Here is a 21090-nt window from a genome sequence, read left to right on the forward strand (position 1 = left end):
CAGGAATGTCCCCACAAGGCAGACTGACCTTTTCTGATGTCCACCACAGCTTACTCTAATGTCATGTTATGTCAGAGAAGTGTGACATTGCAATGGGGAAGCCAGGCTCTGGAGTCAGGAGCCTGAAATGGCTTGCTACTCATTGGCTGTGTGCCTTGAATGAGTTGTTTTTCTTTTTAAACCTTAGGGTATTCACTGTGAAAATGGGGTCAATACATGCTAAGCCCCCTGGGTGCCTCCAAGGATGTAGAGAAATGATGCACATAAATCCATCCAGGGTTTCCAGGGGGTGTGGTGGTGGATGCATGGCCCAGTCCCTGCTGACACTCCTTGCGGATGCAGTGGGGCTTTGGGGTCTGTGGCCAAGCACCCCCGTGGAGGTCTGACTGTGGAACTCGGGTGATATTTATACCTCAGTGGATGGGGCAGTGGTCAGTATCATCTCCCAGATCAGGCTGTTCCACTGGCTGAAAACTTCCCTGGGAAAAGGGGAAGTACTTAAGCCAGCTGCCTTCCCCGTCCTAGATCAGAGCTACTCAAAGTGTGGGCGCCGGGCTCAGGGCCCTCTGCAAAACGCTTGCTACCCATCTGCACTGACATAAGTCTAGGAACTGAGAAACGTCTTCAGAAATTTTTATAGTAATTTGATGTTGCTGTAATACCACCCAAGCAGCATCCAACTGGGGCTTCTTTCTGGTTGTTTTTTAAAGTCTTAGAGAGAGAGAGATTGTGTGTGTGTGTGTGTGTGTGTGTGTGTGTGTGTGTGTGTGTGTGTAAAACCAGCTAGAGATGCAGTGGGGAAACAAAGGGAACGATCTCACCCGGGCCACCTGCAAAAATGAGCCCCAGGTCACACGCAGGTGAGTCGGCAGTATTTCCTTTATTGCTTCAGGACACAAACTGCAGGTCGACAGCCCTGCCCTGCCCGCCCCGCTCCGGCCCGGGTGGGCCTGGAGGTGAAGGCCCCACCTCCGCGCTCAGCCCCGCGCGGCGCCGCGGCCCCCGGGCAGCGCCGCCTGCCGCCTGCCGTAGCGCAGACCAAAGGAGTTCCAGTTGTAGGCGGACGCGTCCTTCTCCCGCTGCACCAGCACCGCGCCCCTCGGGGCCTGGATCAGGCGGCTGCGGGGGGCGCACGGGCCCGGCCGCTGGGGGCCCGCGGAGCTGTCAGGAGGGCACAGCGCGGCCCCCCGAGGCCGAGGCCCGGCTGCTGCGGGCTTCTCCGCCGCGCACCGCGGGCTCTGCTCCCAGGGCGCCTGGAGCGTCGCGGGTCCGAGCTGCGAGCCTAGGACAGAGCCACAGGGAGAGGCTGAGTGAGGCGGGGGCCCGGAGAGAGGCTTTGGACCACCTCCTCACATCCGCATCTTCGGCTTCCCTTTTGTCCCTTGACCCCCAGGAAGCTCAGCGCTCCACGCTGGGCACCAGCGGCATCTTGGCTTGGGTGGCTCGTCCGTTTGCTCCTCTCTCCTTCAACATAGCTATGGTTTCAGATATTTCACAGGATTTTCTTGAGCGTCTTTTACATTGAATTCATTTTTTTCTTTTTTTTTTTTTCTTTTTTTTTTAAGGAAGCAAGCAGGATAGAGCTTCGAAATAATCAGCTTCACTTCTCTTCGCGGCTGGCTGGCTGGCCCTCTACCCCTGCTTTTCTTCAGGCTGCTACTAGACCAAGCTCCTTGGGGTGGTCGGGGCCATGTCCACTCATCTGAGTCTCAGAGTCTTGAAAACAGTGCCTTGCTCATAGCAGGGCCTCAAAAAGCCTTGTTAAATGTATAAAAGCTAATGAAAGCCTTGCAGTTAAACAAATGAAGAAAGCCAAGCAAAGACCACTGTGCTCCCACACCCTCAACAAATGTGACCCCTAATAAGCTATATCAGGACTTCAGCAAAGAAGGGAAATTGGGTCGCCTCAACCAGCACGCCTCCCCTACACCACATGTAATCTCTCCCCTTCATACTGAGGGCTAATGAGGCTAACTTGGAAGGCACTTCACAAGCAAGGCTCATTAAGTTCATTAAATTTTTAGCAGTAAGATAGTGCAGCTAGCTCCCGGGAGACAATGGCCCAGCCAGCTGTGGCAAGGGAGAGGTGGAAATGCGGTCTGGGGTGAGTGGGTGTGTGTTGGGTGGAGGGGGAGAGTTGACTCTGAGCCCTGCTCTTCAGTGCCCTGGCACGCTCTGGAGAAGAGGAGCGTGGGTGAGTCTGGCCCAGGGTGAGTGAGAATCTTTCTAGGAGGGCCCTGGGCCTGGCTGGGATGGGAGGGACGCTGACCTCTTTTCCAGCTGCAGCCATCATCCCAGCAGGTGGGTCACTGCTTAGGCATCACTGTTTTTAGCATCACCTAAAAGCTCTTGCCAAAAAGAGCCAAGAGCTCAGTGTCCCCAGGGCGGTGATGACCTTGTTCTCCGGGGGATCCTCCCTCACCCAGAAAGAGCACCTGATCCCAGGAGAGACGTTCTTGGCAAAGGATACCCGGGTCCATGACCTCTTTGCACTGGGATATCTTTTTTTTTAATTTATTTTATTTTTGGCAGCACAGGGTCTTCTGCACGTGGGCTTTCTCTTGTTCCAGCGAGCAGGGGCCACTCTCTAGTTGTGGTATGGGGGCTACTCATAGCAGTGGCTTCTCTTGTGAAGTCCGGGCTCTCAAGTGTGTGGGCTTCGGTAGCCGTGGTTCTTGGGCTCTAAAGCACAGGCTCAATAGCTGTGGTGCTTGGGCTTAGTTGCTCCTTCCCAAGTCAGGAATCAAACCCGTGTCTCCTGCACTGGCAGGCAGATTCTTGAGCACTGAGTCACCAGGGAAGCCCGCTTTGGGGTATCTTATGGGCACAATGACATCTTGTGTGTGGAAAGAATGCTGCAAGTTCCATAGCTGGAGAGGAACAGAGGTCCTAAGAGGCCAGGCTGACCACCCAGCAGTCTTAAACCTTGATTCCTGACTTGGGGATGAGCACTGTCCTAGCTCACGCCCTGTAGAAGGCACTCTTGGGGGAGATCAGCACCTGCTGGGTTTCTGCAGCCTTGGATTGAGTGACTTTGGGAAGGTTTCTTTACCTCTTTGGGCCTCAGTTTCTCCAGGTCTTCAATTCCACAATGAACTCATAAGATTGAGAGGTATTAAGGATCTATCCTTTTGTGTAGGTTTTTTTTTTTTTTTTTTCCAAATTCCCCATAAAGGAACTGATGTGACTTGCATAGTAAATGCCTTCCCAGCAGATCTGCACAGAAGTGGTCGGCACAGAGCAGAGAAGACCATGAAGGCACTCAACGGTTAGCAAGCACATGAACTTGGGTGAGCCTCCTGATGTCTACAACAGCAGAAATCCCTCTCTTGCTTGCAAGGTTAGTGGGGCCCCTATCTGTGCTGCATGGGCCAGTCTTAGGTTTCCATTGTGCAGCTTTAAATTCACATCAATGGATTAGCCATATCTGAAAAAATATGGCAACTCTCATTTTGCATCAATTCACTTGCTGCCTCCCAACCCTCTTCCCAGACAACTCATACCTGTGGTTCTAGGATTCTCCATGGGCACCACCTTTTCTAATGTCTCCATGAAGGAGGTGGCACAAAGGAGAAGCATCAGCTGCCAGGAAAGCAGCAGGTTCATCCTGGTGAGAAGATGCAGGTCCTGGAAGTGCCCTGAGGCCAAGACAGAGAGAGGGAGGAGGAACAGGGTTAGGCTTGCTGTCTGGGCTAGGCACGGGGGTAGGGCCCCGCGCGAAGCCGGCACCTGGAAGGGAGGGGACGGCCCTGCCCTCGGAAGCCCCCCATGCGGGGATGAGCCTGAACCGACGCAGCATGGAAATAGGACTGAGACCCCTTGCGCCATATAGTTCAAGCTAAACTCATGCTAGGTGAGGATCGTCGGGGAGGGCTTCCTGCCGGGTGAGGCCGGTAGAATTAGGAAGGAAAGAAGGGAGGGAGGATCCATACTGGAGGAAGGGGCAGGACTGCTCAGGTTGGGAAATGGCCAGGGTTCTGAACTTCAGGTTTGCTTGAGAGGAGTGTTGGGAAAAGAGGAGTGAGATGCAGGTGACAGTGAGCAGGGAGGGGCTGAGTGAGGTGGGGCACGGAGTTGCCCTGAGCCCCAGCCGTGTCCCTGGAGCCTGGGAGCGGGCGCTTCTGCCTGCATGCCAGGCTCTGCGTGAATCACAGCTCTCTGTGCTCCGCTCTCCCAGCTAGAACGTGCCTTTCTGAACCCGGCCCAGTCCCTCTTGCTGTCATAGGGACTTCTTTTTTTTCCTTTTTCAAGATAAAAGGAAGAGGTAATCATCTTGCTTGCTCTCATAACCCTTCATAGCCTTGAAAACCATCATTAAATTGTCTTATTGCCTATAATTCAGGAAAGAGAAAAAGGCTTTCCCTGATGTATCAGGTCAATTGTCTCCATATTCTCTTCTCCGTGGGCCCTGAGAGGGTATGGATTTAATTGACTGTATGATCTTGGCTGTTGAGGTGGGAGCTGTAGACTCTGACCCCCTTTTCACCCGCTTCCCTTCTCATCCTCCACCGCCCCCCTCCAGCTCTTCCAGCTCCCAAGGCTGACTTCTTTTTGAAAAAGTCATCAGGCGCTTTGAGACTGTCCAACAAACATAATGAAGACAAATTGGTGGAGAGCCAGGCAGCACTGCGGTCTGAGCAGAACGGGTGTTGGTGCCAGATCTAAGGCCGGACCCTCCCTCTGCGGTCAAGGGGCAAGTGGGTGGGGGGACTCCCGTTTGTGCCCGTCAGCTGCCAGTGGTTGCTGAGCCCACCCGTCCCTCTGTTCTCGCTCCTACGCCCTGGTCCCCTCCTGCTCCCTCCGAGATGCAAGCATGGGGTAGGATACAAATGGTATCAGAAGGACTCAAATCTGGCTGCAGCTCCTCCCTCCCTCCTGTGAGATTAGAACAAGTCCACCCCCCATCTCTGGATCTTATTGTTACGTGTGAAAAATAAGAGCATTGGATCAGACTGGCCACCAGCTGTCCCCTCAGATGGTCACTTTCCTTGTACACTTTGACTCTGCGATACCCTGAAACCCAGATCATGGCTTTCTGCACCGGCCTTAAGGCCTGGGGCAGGGCGTGGAGTGGAGACAGGTTCAGTCCACTAGAGAGAACAGTGTAAAGCTGTTTCTTTTGTGGCTTTAGACCCCGGGTGCACAGGGTCCAGGTCGGTTCAGAAATCATTCTTGATAACAACAACCAGGTGTTGCACACCTTCCCCTGGGCCTCCCCCTGAGGTCTAGCACAAGAAATTGAGTCATAAGCAGACCGTCTCAAGGTAGCATGGCCAGTGATAGACCGGAGGCTTGTGAGTACATGGGTGGGGTGGGGGAGACTCTCACCCCCTTTTCACCCCCTTCCCTTCTCATCCTCCACTGCGCCCCTCTAGCTCTTCCAGCTCCCAAGTCTGATTTCTCTTTGAAAAAGTCATCAGGCACTTTGAGGCTGTCCAACAAACATAAGGAAAGACACGTTGGTGGCAAGCCAGGCAGCACCACAGGCTTCCCCGGGGGTGTTTCAAAGCCCTCGGGAACCTGACCTGGAGAGGCCAGGCAGGTTTTCTGCAGGGGTGGCGCCTGAGCTGTCTCTGAGCACAGATCAGCCTGGTGAGTAAAGGTTCATCGACGGCAGTCCCAGCAAGGAAGCCGAAGCCAGGTGTAGAGGGAGGTGCCGCCCTCCAGCCTGCCAGGGGGTGGGTCTTTGCTGGGGAGAGAGTGAGTGATGCGGCTGGGAAAGGGGCCGCCAGGGGCTTCATCCCGGAGCAGTGTGAGCCAGACTGGAGTGTGTGTAGGTGAGCGTTTTGGATGGAGAATTCAGGCTGCTCTTCAGAAGCAGGGTGGTGCGCGAGGAAGGGGGCAGTGGGCAAGCTGTGTGCTTAGAAGGTGGTGCTCCTCCTTCGTGCTCCTCTCATTTGTATTGCTTCCCCCTCATCCCAGCAGAGGTAGTGCTTGCCATGGGCGCCTCGTGAGAACCTTGGTTTCCCCTACTACCTGGCCCCAACACACACACACACACACACACACACACACAGACACACACACACACACACACACACACACACACACACCCAGCTCTTGGTTCCTGCCCAGCACGGGGGCTTTTAACATGTGGTAGAACTGAATTGTTTGGAAAAGCACCATCAGCTTCCAAGGGCCACAAGTGGCAATTTTGTGGTCCCTCTGTCCCAGGAGTTTCGTACCTAGAGAGTAACAGAAATTCCAGGCTTGCTTGGAAAGCTCTTGGGGGGCGGGGTGGCTCCCTTCTGAGGTGACCCCATCTCCTAGTGCAGGGGCTGGCAGGGCACTCAGGAGCCGTTTACGTCTGTGTTTGCCATCTGCACAACGGGGAACTGCCCGGAGGAGCCCCTGGTGTTCCCCAGGTCCCTCCAGATGCCTCTGTGACCCCTCATCCCAGCCATGGGGAGCTCATTCACTGCATTCACTTCCCAGAAAGTAACCCCAAGGTCCTGGTTTCATAAAGTGCAAGTCAGTGTATTTACCCTGACATTCCAGTCAAGAGGGAAGACCAGCACCCCTTTTGCCTGCCTGGACACATGCCTGCTCCCACCTTGGGAGCCTCCCTGGGTCCAGCCAGACCCCTCTGCTGCTGTGGGGGCTGCAGGCCACCTACCTTGCCTTGGCTGTGTCCTGAGGGGTCTCGGAGTGATGGCACCGCTTGGGCAGTAGGGCACCTGGAGGGAGGCGAGCTGGGCTCCTGGGCTCACGCTCACTGGCGCCCTGATCACGGCCCTTATAAAGCCCAGGGTGACGTCTCCAGGCACACACCCACCTCTGGCCCCCCCCCCCATCCCCTCGGAGAGTGCAGTCCTCCCGCTCCCTGCTGCTGGCTCCTGCCTCCTGGTGCCTGTGGCTAAAATCAGCCTTTCCCTCCCTCTCCAGGAGTCTTCCAGGGCTGGCTTTCTGATTCCTAATAGTTCTTTGCAGCCTCCTCACCTGCTTCTCCCGAGGCCCACTCACAGATCCACTCTGCCCCCAAACAACATGGAAAGGGACTGTTTGAGGGCTGGGGGAGGCTCAGCACACCTTGTCCCCCATGTCCCCCAGCCCTGGCAGCTCAGCTGGGGTCTCTGACCAGACGGCGGCTCCTGGGTTGGGGGCTGGGGTCCGGGGCCTGGTAGGGGGATTGTCTCTTTTCTTCTCTGCTCCCTTCTTTCCCCACACAATTCCTGAGCTCAGGCCAGGGTTTGGAGACGAACGTGCCGTGGTCAGATGGGCGAGACAGGCATGTGAGCAGCCAGCTAGGAAGGCGGCACGAAACGGCAGTTCTAGAAGGTGGGTGTCCCTGGGAATTGCTGGGGGAACTGAGGAGAGCTCTCCAGGTGAGTGTGGTGTGTGTGAGGTGCGGCTTCTGCAGCCCCTCGGTCATATCCTGTGACGCCACAGTCTCGCCATTCTGAAATCGCCGTGAACCTCTCTTTGAAGTGGGGAGGTCTGCTTTCCTTTGCACCCTCGGCACCCACTCCCTTGTTCTGCACAGACATAGGGCCCTCACAGAAACGTATTAAATGTACTCGTTGCAGGGGATTCCTGACTCTTCCTTGAGAAAGAGTGTGCTTTACCCTTAGACGGGGGCTTCCCAGGACGGACTGGGGCTCTTGGAAGTAGGGGAGCAGCATTCTACCCCAGCACAGAAGCTACCTGGTGAGTGCGCTATGCAGACATCCACCTAGTCGATAGTTGGGAAGCACTTCCCACCATCCTGGGGATTAATGCTCATTCCTTGTTTAACAGCTGCCACGAACAGGGGCCTGCAAACATCTTATCTCCCTCATTAGGGCTGGTAAACAGCGTTTAATGATGAGCCGTAAGGGCTGGCCTGACCCTCCTCAGGTAGAATGATGTCTGTGGGCCCACCCTGAGTCAGAGGGTGGGCTTAATGGGCTAGAGACACTGAGTCTCAGGCACATTCACAGCTTGGGGATTTAATCTTTGCTTTTCCTCTCGTGGGCCCTGGGTCTCTGTTCCCAGCAGTCCTGACGGCTTCCTGCATTGACTTGGGGATCAAGGCCAGTCCCTCGGCTCCGTCCGTCCTTCTGGACCTGGAGAGGTCCGGATGCATCAGGGGGATGAGTCAGTGCTGGGTGGGCGCCTGTGAGATGTCTCCCATTTCCTTTCCAGCCCCCTCGCCCAGTGATCCAAATTCAAGGAGTGCATCTCTGCTCTTCAGACCATTGAACTGGTGCCTTGAAGCCTCCGGAACAGCTGTGGGAGGCAAGAATCATTACTGCAGACAAAGAGTGGGGAGCAGACTCAATATCCAGGTTATTATGAAGCGGGCCTTGAGAGCCAGGAGCGCCAGGTGCAGGTATGGAGGGGGGCCACGGGGGCGTGCCGGGGCGGGCGTGCTGAGGGGTGGCCCAGGGCCTTCCTGGGCTTCTAGGGGGCTTGTGTTCTGCCAGGTGCCTCAGAGAGGGGAGGGCCGGGGGCCGGGGACCCCCGCCCCAAGAAGAGGACAGAGGCACCACCCTTTCTGTTCTCACGGGATGTCACACATCCTCTCTACCCGGAGCCCAGAGTCAGCCAGTTCCCCAGGGATCTGGCGCTTTCTGCGGGGTCACCGAGACCCCCAAGGTTCCTTTTCTTTGGCTCTAACAGGGAGCTGTTGACCAACACCATTCCCAATGCCCACAGAACCCTCATCCACTCTTATTGGGAAGAGGGGCTGAGACGGGCCAGCCGGGGAGGGTTTTGGGGGGAGATGGGAAAGGATCCTCTGCACTTGGGGAGCAGCTTCACCAAGTCCGTGTGCTTCCCCCTCCCCAAGGACCACCACCAAGCCATGCACATGATTCACTTACCGCACTCAGGAAGGGGATGTTGCAGGTACTCCCCAGGAAGCCAAAGGCGACGGGGAAGAAGCCCCTAGGAGCAGAGAGGCGGAGAGGGGCTCAGGGATGCACCGGGGGGGGGAGGCTGAGGTCCTGCTACAGGCTCCAGCTTTGGCTCCCGGGAGAGCAGGGCCTCGGACCCTCGGCAGGCATGGCTCTGCACCGCGGCTTTTCAAGAGGCAGTAGGTGGACTAGTTACGGATGTCCCATCTGCGCTCCACCTCTCACTGGCCCTGTGCAAACTTGGGCAAATTCCTTAACACCCCCGAATCTGTTTCCAGTTGTAAAATGGGGTTAATAATAATAGCACCCACATCTCCACAAAGAAATGCTTGGGAAGTGTTTATTTTTGTTAGTCGTCTCTCCCTAGACCGGCTGTGAACCCCCTGCCGCAGGTTTCCCGGCCCCGGGCACGGATCACCGTTGGAGGCTGTGCTGTTTATTCTCCCCGACACCTGGCACCCCTCCCCTACCATCCCCTCCCCTGGCAAGAATGGTGACCCTCCAAAGGACTTGGGGGCACAGAGGCTGGTAGAGATCTGCATTCTGGCTCACCACTTCCTCTCCTTGGACCTCGGTTCCCTGAGGTCCACTTGCATTTCTGAGGTCTCTGATAGTTGTGATTTTCTTCCCCCTTCAATGCTGCTGCAAGCTGTCTTTGTCTAGATTTACTTTTGGCTAGAACTACTGCGTCTGCAGAGGCCCCACTCGCACTTTTGATCCACACCTAGATCAAGTTCAGATCCTTTGCACGCTCACAAGGGTGAGAGTTCAGGCAGGGGCAGGCTCTCTGGGCCTTCGTTTTCTCATCTACAAGAGGACAGCCCTACAGTGGGCGGTGGAGATGCCAGAATGAGAGGGAATTGTGAGCCTGCTTGGCGCATGTGAGGGCTTCGCCGATGCGCGTTCACCGTCTCCGCGCCCTGTCTGGCTGCTCGGCTTGCGCAGGCCCTGGGCCGCCTGCTGGTGCCAGGTGGGGCGCCGGGCACAGGCAGGCGCTCCGTGTTTGCTGGTGGGTGTGCCGGCCCCTCCAGCTCGCAGTGTCCACCAAGTGCCGCCCTGTTTTCAGCCCTTCTGAGTCTCCCGCCTCTCTCGGGATAAAGTCCGGCTACCGTATGCACTGCCCACACGTTGCCCACACCCGCTGGAGCCTGAGCTCAGCTGCTCAGAGGCCCTGGAGTGCTGATCGCGAGGCCTGGGACCTGTTCTCACCTGAAGAGGCTGAAGAAGCCATAGGTTTCCAGGATCATGCCCAGGAGAGGCCAGCGCAGCAGGACGACGGCCACGCCCCCCAGGAAGAAGCTGGTGCCCTTGAGTTTGTGCCTCTGGAAGAAGAAGGAGAACGTCCTCCTCAGGCCGATGATGAGGGAGAGGCCAGTCAGGAACAGCAGCTGTGGGGGGCGAGAGCGGTGGGCCGGTGAGAGTGAGCACGCTGGCTCGGCGCCCCCCACCCCCGAGTCAGTGGCCGGCAGGAGCCGCATCGGCGGCGGGGCAAGACCTGCTCCTTCACAGGCCGACGGTATCTGCGAGGCCGAGCCGGAAGGAGCCCCGAGTGGCTGGGGCTCGTGAGGGGCAGAAGGGCCCAGAGGCAGGGGACCAGGGGCATTGCAGGCCTCTAGCTTGTCACCCAGCTCAGCCTGGTTTCTTGGGTCCCAAGCACTTCCTCACGTATGATATCCTTTTTCGTCACACCTCCCAAGTAAGGCGGAAAAGACTCTCCGTCTTACAGAGGCTGAAAGCCAGGCCTCAGTAGGTTGGGCAGCCACACCCGAGTCCCAGGGAGCTGATGGAGTCCCGGGCCTCCACTCCGCGGCCCTTTGAGTGCCTCGGGCTCCTGTCAGACTGGGTCTCCAATCATCTGAGTTCCCACCCCCCACCCCCAACCCAGGGCCTCACCTGGAGCTTAGCATGAGAATCCAGGTCCTCAGGTTCTCTGTGCCCAGGAGGCCTTATTGTCCATCCCCAGCCTCCACCCCTTGCCTGCCCAACGCAGGTGGCACACGATGCCTGGCTGGACCCGATCTGAGTAAACTCGGGACTGACCCTCCCGGCAGTGGAGACCTCAGGTTGGTTCACAGGGCTGGAAGACTCACATTTCCGAAGGCCAGGAGCACCGAATCAAAGTACAGGAGTGTTCCAAAGAGGATGAAGAAGATGCCGAAGCCAGCAGTGCCCACGCCAATCTCTGCAATGGGCAAGTAAATTGTGGTGGGATGGGTTTGGGGAGCAAGTTGGGATGCTGCAGCTCCCCCATCACCCCTGGACAGGTGCCCTCTGAGGGTGGGAGGTGGGGTGGCTCTGTTGTCATCCAGGAGTCTTGGCTTCCATGCTCTGAGAAGGATGGGAAGGAAGGGGAGGGTGGGCACAAACCTCCGTTTAGCACCTGGAAACTGCTGTTCGGTTCTGCCCACATCCTGCCCTCACCACCACTCCACAGGTAGCTAGTGCTGGCCTCACTGCTTTTTCTATTTTCAGTTTCCTCTTCAAGATCTTCAAGATTTCTTCTTATCTGCTAGATCATTATCAGAGTTGTGACTCTGGCTGAACACAACCCGTTGCCTGCTCTGTTCCTGTTTTCTTATAGCTGGAAGCCACTTGATGCCAACTCACACCCGGGTCAAAGAGTACCACCAAATAGCCACAGCGCCATAGTATCTCAGACCTGCCCAGCTGGCCTGCCCTATTTCTCAGGAGGCCTGTCCTCCTGATAATTCTCACAGCCTCTCCTTTCTTCTCTGAACTGCTCTGGTCCCCAGCTTTCCAGTGACGACCCATCACACTTGAGAGGGAAAGAGAAGTCATGGACCAGAAGTGCACTCGTCACCTGGAAGTCTGTGCCGCAGCCAGCAAAGCGACTGCCCCACCACACAGCTCCCAGGCCCTGACTTCACGCCCTAACAGTGACCAGGCTGTTTGCGCCAGGTGGGCCCCAGAAGCAGTGTGTCTTTCACTTTGCTTTCCTTGTTCTTTGAACTGTAGCAGTTGGCTTAGAGCCAACACAGGGAGCCCAACACAGTTGTGCAGGATGTTTGGGATACGAAGTTTGTTTTCTCTTAAACCTTCATTTTACTTTATCTGTGCCTCTCTGGTGGTCCACAAATGACAATTCATTGTGTTGCTTCATTTTGAAATTGAATCAAGTTGAAAATTTCACGTTAAACTACAACAAAATACACATAAAGTTTACCACCTTAACATCTTTAGGTGTTCAGTTCAGGGGCATTAAGTACATTCACCTTGGTACACGCTCACCACCACCCACATTCAGAACTCTTTTCATCTCACAACACCGAGACTCTACCCACTGGAAGACTCCTTGGCCGAACCTGCCCCCCGCCCCCGCCTTTGGCAACCACCACTGTATGCACTTTCCGTTTCTGTGATTCTGAGTGGTCTAGGTGCCTCATATGATTGCAGTCATACAGTACTTGCCTTTGTGTGACTGGTGTATTTCACTCAGCACAATGTCTTCAGTGTTGATCCATTTTATGGCATGTGTCAGAAATCCTTCCTTTTTAAGGCTGAATAATATTCTATTGTAAGCATACTACATTTCATTTATTCATTTGTGGATGGGCTTGGGATGCTTCTACCTTTTGGCTCTTATACATAATGCTGCTGTGAGCACAGGTGAACAAATACCTCTCTGAGACTCTACTTTCACTTTTGGGTTTGTATCCACAGGTGGAATTGCCGGGTCATATGGTAGTTCCATTTTTAATTTTTTGAGAGACCGCCATACTATTTCCCACAGAAGTTACGCCATTTCACGTTCCTAGTAGTGATGCACAAGGGATTCCAACTTCTCTGCAGCCTCACCGACGCTTGTCACTTTCTGCTTTTTGCTTTGTTTTGTTTCTGATGGCATCCGCCCCAAAGGGTGTGAAGTGGCATCTCACTGAGGCTGCGGTTGGCATCTCCTTGATGGTTACTAATGTTGAGAATCTTTCATGCCCTTATTGGTCATTTGTATATCTGTTTTGGACGAGTGTCTATTTAAGGCCTTTGCTCATTTTTAAGACAGGTTGTTTGGATGTTTTTGTTCAGTTATAGAAGTACTTTGTATATTTTGGATAGTAACCCCTTATCAGATATATGATCTGCTAATATTTTCTCCTAGTCTGTAGGTTGCCTTTTCACTCTCTTGTATCGTTTGATGCACAGGAGTTTTAAATTTTTATATAGTCCAATGTTTCTATTTTCTCTGTAGTTGCCTGAGCTTTTAGTATCACACCCAATAAATAATTGCCAATTCTAGCATTGTGAAGCTTTTCTCTTATGTTTTCTTCTAAGAACTGTTTTAGATCTTACTTAGAGCTAAAATGAACTTTAATTTTTACATGTGGTGTAAGATAAGGGTCCAGCTTCATTCTTTTGCCTGTGAATATCCAGTTTTCCCAACATCATTTGTTGAAAAGACTGTCCTTTCTCCACTGAATTGTCTTGGTACCCTTGTTGAAAACCATGTGCCCATATATGCCAGGGTTTATTTCTGGGCTGTCTGTTATATTCCATTGGTCTCTATGTTTGTCTTCATGCCAGTCTCACTGTTTTGATTACTGTAGCTTTGTAATAAGTTTTGAAATCAAGAAGTTTGAAACCTCCAACTTTGTTCTTTTTCAAGATTGCTTTGGCTATTCAAGATTCCTTGAGATTCTATGTGAATTTAAGAATGAATTTTTCTATTTCTGCAAAAAATGTCATTGGGATTTTGCTAGATTAATTGCATTGAATCTGTAGACTGCTTTGGGTAGTATTGACAGCTTAACAATATTGTCTGCCAATCCACAAATCTGGGTCTTTCTACACATTAGTGTCTTTTAAAATTTCTTTTAGCAACATTTTTTAGTTTTCAGGGTACAAGACTTTTGCCTCTTTAGTTAAGTTTATTCCTAAGGATTTTATTCTTTTTGATGCTATGGTAAATGGAATCACATTGCTTCCTTTTTAAAAATCACTGATGAGGTACAACTTAAAGTTTATATTTTATTGTTTATATTGTTTTGCAACTTGCTTTATTTACTTAATATAGCTAAAATGCCTTATTTTCTTTTTGTTGTAAATTATATGATGACTAGAGAAAGGGCTAGAGTGTCTTTTACAACTACAACGTGTATAACTTTGTTAAAAAATAGCTTAATTTTAAAAAAGAAAACACATAGGTAAATTTTAAAGAGAAAGTTTTTACTGGATTTGTTAGCTAACGTCTTAGAATTGATCCTTAGCATCTCTGTGAAATTGGTATTATTGGCATGTTTCTATGCATGTGTGTGCTCAGTCAGTCCGTCGCATCCGACTCTTTGTGACCCCATGGACTGAAGCTCACCAGACTCCTCTGTACATGGAGTTTTCCAGGCAAGAATACCGTAGTGGGTTGCCATTTTCTACTTCAGGGGATCTTCCTGACCCAGGGATTGAACCTGCCATGTCTCCATAGAGAGTTCTAAAAAATTGCTGAAAGCTTGGTTGTTAAGAGGCAGAACTAAGAAAACAAAACAGAAACAGAATTATGAAGACGAGGCAACTGAAAGAGAAGGAAACATGATTGTCTTTCAGGTAATTAATCTTTCTTAATCTGTGCCCGTGGCTCAGTGGGTAAAGAATCTGCTTGAAATGCAGGAGATACAGGTTTAATCCCTGGGTTGGAAAGACCCCTGGAGAAGGAAATAACAGTATTTCTTGGGGTAACAGTATTACCCCAGTATTCTTGCCTGGAAGTCCCATGGACAGAGGAGCCTGGCGGGCTACAGTCCATGGGGTCGTAAAAGAGTTGGACACGACTTAGTGACTAAACAAAAACAACTTGTTATCATACAGATCTTAGGAGGAGAATTAATACCAGTTCCATTATAGAAATAAGGCCAAAGGCTTTCCTTAAAAGAATCATTAAAAATACAGAAATAAGATTTGGACTGAAACCTCATTCAACTCATATTCAAAAAAAAAGAAAAAAAAAAAACAGCCTAATTAGTTCTCCCTTTTGGCAGAGTTGGATTTGCTAGGAACCAGCACAGCATCATTTCTCTCAACATATTGCCCCACCACCAGAATCCATCTGCAACTAAGGGCAATTCCTCCTGTTTCTGATAAATCTCCGTAATCTCTTCAGGCTTCCTATTTCTACCTTCTAGAATGCCTGCCCGAATTAAATCTCTTAGAGCCCAAGACACTGAAAAATACAACCTCCTTGGTCATTATGAAGGTTCTGTTCTTTCCACGTTGCATGATTTTTCTGCCCTCAGAGACAGTAAGGGCTTCCCCGGTGGCTCAGCAGTAAAGAATCTGCCTGCAATGCAGGAGACACAGGAGAGGTGGGTTTGATCCCTGGAACAGAAAGATCCCCTGGAGGAGGGCACGGCAACCCACTCCAATATTCTTGCCAGGAAAATCCCACGGGGAGAGGGGCCTGGCAGGCTACGGTCCATGGGTTTGCGAAGAGTTGGACATGACTGAAGTGACTGAGCATGCATGCATTGAAGAGACAATAAATTGAGGATCAAGAAGTATTTCTACCTTGTTGTGATTATTTTACATGGGCCAGGATATTGTGGAGGAAGACCACAATCTGAATGACAAAAATATTTTAAGTTTTTATGAAGGCTATAAAAACCTCTTATGAGAGGTCAGGAGATCACCACTGATACATGATTACCATCCGGCACTCAGGCCCCATTCACGTTTCCTCAGTTCCCCCTGTAATATCATTCAGAGCGAAAAGGTCCAGTTCAGAGTCACATGTGGCATGTGCTTGCCATGTCTCTTCAGATTGTTATGTCTAGAACAGTTCTTCAGTCTCTCCTTGACATGACCTTGACCCTTGGAAGATCTGAGCCGGTCATCCAGTAGCAGGCCCTCTATTTGGGTCTGTCTGATGTCTCCGCATGACTGTATTAGGGTTATGCAGATATATCAACAAGAGGTGATGCTGTGTTCTCCTCCTGCCACTGTTAGGTGACGCACGATTCCAGTTTGACCGTTACTGAGGACGTTTCTTCAAGTCGGAGTCTGCAGGACCTTCCACATAAAGTGACTCTCCAGCCCCCACCCCGACCCTGCCAGATGCCCCCCTCCTCCTGGCCAGCTGAACCCCACCCAGCGTGAACCCTCCAGCCTGGGACGCGCTCTGACGCCTGCCCTGGGCACTGCCCCACTTCTGCAGTATGGTTTTAGGACTGAATTGGTCAGGAAGGAGGGAAAGGGGAAAAGAAAGAGCCTGTTTCTCTTTACAGAATTAACAGTGGTGACTGTTAATTCATTGTTAACACTGGTGAGCATACGGTGTCAGGCAGTTTAAGCACTCTGTATTAACTCATTTTGTCTTCATACCTGCCTATGCGGTAGGTATGTTTTCAGCCCATTTCACAGACAAAACTGGAACATGAATGGTCGTAACGTGTGCCCAAGGGTGCACGGCCAGCAGAACCAGGGTGTGAACCCAGTAGACCGACTCTAGAGAAGTGACTTTGACCAGCCCTGTCCAACCCACTCCTGCCCCCACCCCCTCTGCACGAACTGCTCTGGCCCGGGCTCCCGACATCCCAAACGCAAAGCACGGGGTCCAGCCTCCTCTGTCAGCAGCTGGCCACCCATCTTGCAGCACCCTCTAGTGGGCTCCGTGACACCATATTCTCGATTTCTTCCTGCTATTCTGGCCACTCCTCCCAGGCTGCTTTGCCAGCTCCCTCTTCTCTCTCTCTCTCTTGGGGTCTGAATTACTCAGGGCTCCAGTTCCAGCTCATTTCTCTTCTCATTCTAGTTGCACATGGACTCCCACTTCTTTAAGTATCTCCTGTGTACTGACAATGTCGATATTTATCTTTCTAGCTCGTGCCGCCTCTGAGCTTCCAAACTCCTATCCAGCTGCCTACTTGACATATCCGCACATTTTTCTCTCTTCAGGACATCTTGAACTCAACAGGTCCAAACTGAGCTATTGGTTTCCTTCCTTAAAGCTGCACTTGGCTCAGTTTTCCCCAAATGAATAAAATGTCATCACCATCCACCCAGCAGCTTGAGGCAGAAGCCCAGTGGCCTCATAGCTCCGCCACCCGCTCCGCATTCGATCCACAGGTGAGTGTTATTGGTTCTTCCTCCCAAGTGTATCTTGAAAGCTGTCCATTTCTCTCCACGCTTACGACTTAGTTCTAAACCACCATTTTCTCTTTCCCGTACTCTGCGACATTCCCCAGGGGGCAGGCTGCGTTCCTGCCCCGGTTATGCCTTCTCCATACGGTCGTCAGGGTTCTTGGAAAACATACAGTCTATTCGTGTTAGCGCAGCGGACAATCTGTCATGGCTTCCCGTGGGCTTAGAAGAAAAGAGTCCTCCCAGCCTGCCTTGGCTCCCAGGCCCGTCAAGGGGCCTTGGCCAGCTTGTCCGACTGCATCTCCTGGAGCAGCGCAGGCGAGAGTAGGTCCTTGCCCGCCACACCCCGAGCACATCCTGGCTCCCAGGACGGACCTTCCCGCCTTAGGGTCTCTGTACCAGCGGTTTCTTGCCGCTTGTCGTCTGGCCGACACACACGCCGCCTCCAGGTCTCACCGCGAATGGCGGTTTTCCCGGGGAAGTCTGGTCCACTCTGCATTCCTGACTTAATCTGGTTGCCTCATTTTCTCTCTTGCAGGACTGACTTAGCACATTCTTCTTAGAACTTAGCACATTTTGGTTTAATAAAATGTAGGCTTGTCCATGGGCTCAGGCCTGAGCCCTCTTCTCTCTATTTTTCCCCCAGGTCAGTGTTTCTCACCTTGGTGGGTGGGGGGAGGGCTGATAGGTGGTGGGTTGGCAATTCCGTTCCCCGGGGGACATTTGGGGATGTATAGACCGGCTGATGGGCACAGGTGGTAGTGAGAGTGTGCTCCTGCCATCTAGTGGGGAGAGGCCAGGGATGCTGCTAAAATCCTGTAATAGAAAGGACAGACCTCCTAAAACAAAGAACCGTAAGTCACATCTGACTCTTTGTGACCCCACGGACTAGTCCATGGAGTTCTCTAGGCCAGAATACTGGAGTGGGTAGCAGTTCCCTTCTCCAGGGGATCTTCCTAATCCAGGGATGGAACCCGGGTTCTTTACCAGCTGAGCTACCAGTGGAGCCCGCGAGGGAAGAGTGCTCAGGTGGGCAGCCTGTCTCTTTTCCAGGGGAACTTCCCCACCCAGGAAGCGAACCGGGGTCTCCTGCCTTGCAAAGAACTACCCTGCCCGCAAATGTCAGTAGTGGAGAGGCTGAGAAACTGTGCGCCAGTCTCATGGTTTTAAATACTATCTGTATGCTGGCAATTCCCAAATTTCTCTCCATTCCAGACTCATGTACCTGACTACCTACTTGACCACAAACTCAACATGTCTAAAACCCAACTCCTGCTTTCCTTATGAAACCTTCTAATTGCTCAGGCTGGAAATATTGGAGGCATTCCTGGGTTCTTTCTCTCACACCCCACATCCAATCCACCAGCAAACCCTTTCAGCAGTTTGCTCAGCACACATCTCGCACTATTTCCCCCCAGTACAATGCTACCACCCTGGTCTCCCTGTCTCTCACCTCAGAACTGGTCTTCCCCTCACCATCTCCTGCCTCTTAACCAGTCTCTCTGTTGCTGTCCTTCCAGTCTGTCTACCCTCGATCCAGTACTCAGAATGATCTTTTAGAAACATAAGCAGATCACATCACTCCTCTGCACAACATCTCCTAACGGTTTCCCACCTTCTGCAGATAAAGCCGGAGTCCAGATGCAGCCTGGCTGCTGGGCGATCTCCCGACCAGCCTGCTGCCGCTCTCCCCTGCCCTCAGTGGGCTTCGGCCACACCAGCCTCCTTGTGTCCCTGCGTAATGCCTCAGGGCCTTGGCACTGGTGGTCCCCTCTCCCGAGATTTCTCCCTCCAGACAGCTACGTGGCTTTGCCCCCTCAATTCCCATGCACCGCTGTAAGAAGCACTTTCCCCGGGGAGCTTAGTGGCCACTGTACCCAGAGCAGTAACCCCTCCCACTCGGCGCTCCCTCGCCTCTTTACCCTGTTTTATTTTTGTCCAGAGGACATACTACGTACTGACCTCTTCATCTGCTAGTTACCTGTTTCCTCATCCTGGAGTATAAGCAGGGTATATATCTGTCTCATCCATTGGTGCATACTGTGCCCACCTCAGTGCTTGGCACATAGAGGAGACAGTGAATGAATGGATACTATCTCCAGTTTACAGATGAGACACTGGCTTTAAGTAACTCACCCAAGCGAAACTCATAGAGCCACAGTTCTCATCACTTTTCCCAGCCCTGGGGACTACCTCCCTGCCCTCTCTCGGGAAGAAATGGGCAAGATATTTAGGAGTGAAGACAGGGTGATTTAGGGAGAGGATTTGAGTTTAGTGTCTGACCAGAGTGTGCCAGGGCTACAGGAGACTTTAAGAGTTTGTGGGGGGAAGAGTCTGAATAGGCAGAGGCCTTCCAGGTCCACCCTGGCAGTAACCCCGGTTTCAGAACCCTGAATGGGGACAGGATCAAAGTGGGGAGCCTGCCAGTTCCTCCAGGTAGCAGCCTCTGGCTACCTGGGAGCCCTGAGCAGCCCCGGCCCGGACAGCAGGGATCCCAGCTGGCCCCGGCCCTGCGGCCTGGGGGAGGCCAACGTGGCAGCTCCCAGCCACTGGCTCCGGAGGTCACCTTGCAGGTTCCCCAGGGCCAGCCAGGCTGGGAGAGGCCGTACCTCCCCCGCCCCAGCCCAGCGCCCTCAGCAGCGCAGCCCAGCCCCCGGCACTCACTCTGCCATTCGGTGATGGAGATCATGTCGAGGGCTGCCTGGGGGACACTCCAGGAGGAAGCTGGCCAGGGGCAAGGAGCCCTGAGGACCGAACCTGTACATGCTCAAGGGAAGCTGACCCTTGGTAAGTTGTGAAATGAGCCCCTGGCAAATCATTAACTCTCCAACACATCCACACACCTACACGCACACATACACACGCAGTCACCCACATACACTCACATACAGGGCTGCTTAAAGTCACAGTCTCTCTCCTGGTTTCTCCCAGAGGGCACTGCTCCCTCCCGCGGGGAAGTCCACACCTGTCTGACTCTTGTAATTCCCCCCAACCCATCCCCTGAGCAGAGAAGGCAATGGCCCTACACTCCAGTACTCATGCCTGGAAAATCCCATGGATGGAGGAGCCTGGTAGGCTGCAGTCCATGAGGTCGCGAAGAGTCTGACACGACTGAGTGACTTCACTTTCACTTTTCACTTTCATGCATTGGAGAAGGAAATGGCAACCCATTCCAGTGTTCTTGCCTGGAGGATCCCAGGGACGGGGGAGCCTGGTGGGCTGCCGTCTGTGGGGCTGCACAGAGTCAGACACGACTGAAGCGACTTAGCAGCAGCAGCAGCCCCTGAGGCTGAGTTCAGCTGTCACCATCTCTTTGGCAAATCTTGTACTATTTAGGGAAGAACTGAGAGTAGCAGTACCTGGGTTCCTTACATGGTTTGGTGGATGGTGTGGGAAGAGGTGGGATCTGTTTCTCTTCACAAAAGTACTATTAATAAATTCATTTATTGATTAAATTCATTAATAAATTCAGTATGAAGTCAGCAGTGAAGTCAGAAGCAGTATTACCGTAGTACTTCCAGCCAGTATTAAGGGATGCATAACACCACCCTTTGGAGAAGGAAATGGCAACCCACTCCAGTATTCTTGCCTGGAAAATCCCATGGACGGAGGAGCCTGGTAGGCTATAGTCAGTCCGTGGGGTCACAAAGAGTCGGACAAGACTAAGCAACTTCACTTTCAACACCACCCTTATGGCAGAAAGTGAAGGGGAACTAAAAAGCCTCTTGATGAAAGTGAAGGGGGAGAGTGAAAAAGTTGGCTTAAAGCTTAACATTCGAAAACTAAGATCATGGCATCTGGTCCCATCACCTCATGGGAAATAGATGGGGAAACAGTGGAAACAGTGTCAGACTTTATTTTTTTGGGATCCAACATCACTGCAGATGGTGATTGCAGCCATGAAATTAAAAGACGCTTACTCCTTGAAAGGAAAGTTATGACCAACCTAGATAGCATATTAAAAAGCAGAGACATTATTTTGCCAACAAAAGTCCGTCTGGTCAAGACTATGGTTTTTCCAGTGGTCACGTATGGATGTGAGAGTTGGACTGTGAAGAAAGCTGAGCACCGAAAAATTGATGCTTTTGAACTGTGGTGTTGGAGAGTCCCTTGGACTGCAAGGAGATCCAACCAGTCCATCCTAAAGGAGATCAGTCCTGGGTGTTCATTG

The 21090-nt window shown here is 52.4% G+C and overlaps 2 protein-coding genes across 3 annotated transcripts; both read right to left on the reverse strand.

Annotated features, from left to right (window-relative positions):
• Positions 1-873: 873 nt before the first annotated feature.
• KISS1 (KiSS-1 metastasis suppressor) lies at positions 874-7592 on the reverse strand. Its single transcript, XM_061159862.1, has 3 exons — positions 6617-7592; positions 3504-3638; positions 874-1282 (listed from the first exon to the last, which is right to left on the reverse strand). The coding sequence occupies exons 1-3, from the start codon at positions 6792-6794 to the stop codon at positions 978-980; spliced, it is 618 nt and encodes a 205-aa protein (XP_061015845.1). The 5' UTR covers positions 6795-7592; the 3' UTR covers positions 874-977.
• Positions 7593-7815: 223 nt separating this feature from the next.
• On the reverse strand, positions 7816-19725 carry GOLT1A (golgi transport 1A). Of its 2 annotated transcripts, none has more exons than XM_061159864.1 (5): positions 19584-19725; positions 10928-11019; positions 10047-10225; positions 8805-8868; positions 7816-8208 (listed from the first exon to the last, which is right to left on the reverse strand). In XM_061159864.1, exons 1-5 carry the CDS (start codon positions 19606-19608, stop codon positions 8170-8172), a joined length of 399 nt encoding a protein of 132 aa, XP_061015847.1. In that variant the 5' UTR covers positions 19609-19725; the 3' UTR covers positions 7816-8169. The 2 variants fall into 2 exon arrangements, with proteins under 2 accessions (XP_061015847.1, XP_061015846.1); XM_061159863.1 differs by lacking the exon at positions 19584-19725 and adding an exon at positions 11205-12598.
• Between the last annotated feature and the right edge of the window lie 1365 nt (positions 19726-21090).

Source organism: Dama dama, chromosome 14 (assembly GCF_033118175.1).
Source record: "Dama dama isolate Ldn47 chromosome 14, ASM3311817v1, whole genome shotgun sequence".
NCBI classification, from domain to species: Eukaryota; Metazoa; Chordata; class Mammalia; order Artiodactyla; family Cervidae; genus Dama; species Dama dama.

Coding starts and splice junctions, on each gene's coding strand:
- KISS1 (XM_061159862.1), bottom strand. CDS start 6,794: ATGGGGGGGGGGGCCAGAGGTGGGTGTGTGCCTGGAGACGTCACCCTG. Junction 3,639..6,616: donor CAGGACACAGCCAAGGCAAG/GTAGGTGGCCTG, acceptor TCTTGGCCTCAG/GGCACTTCCAGGACCTGCAT. Junction 1,283..3,503: donor GGAGAATCCTAGAACCACAG/GTATGAGTTGTC, acceptor GCTCTGTCCTAG/GCTCGCAGCTCGGACCCGCG.
- GOLT1A (XM_061159863.1), bottom strand. CDS start 11,247: ATGTGGGCAGAACCGAACAGCAGTTTCCAGGTGCTAAACGGAG. Junction 11,020..11,204: donor TTTCCAGGTGCTAAACGGAG/GTTTGTGCCCAC, acceptor TGCCCATTGCAG/AGATTGGCGTGGGCACTGCT. Junction 8,209..8,804: donor ACATCCCCTTCCTGAGTGCG/GTAAGTGAATCA, acceptor TGCCTCCCACAG/CTGTTCCGGAGGCTTCAAGG.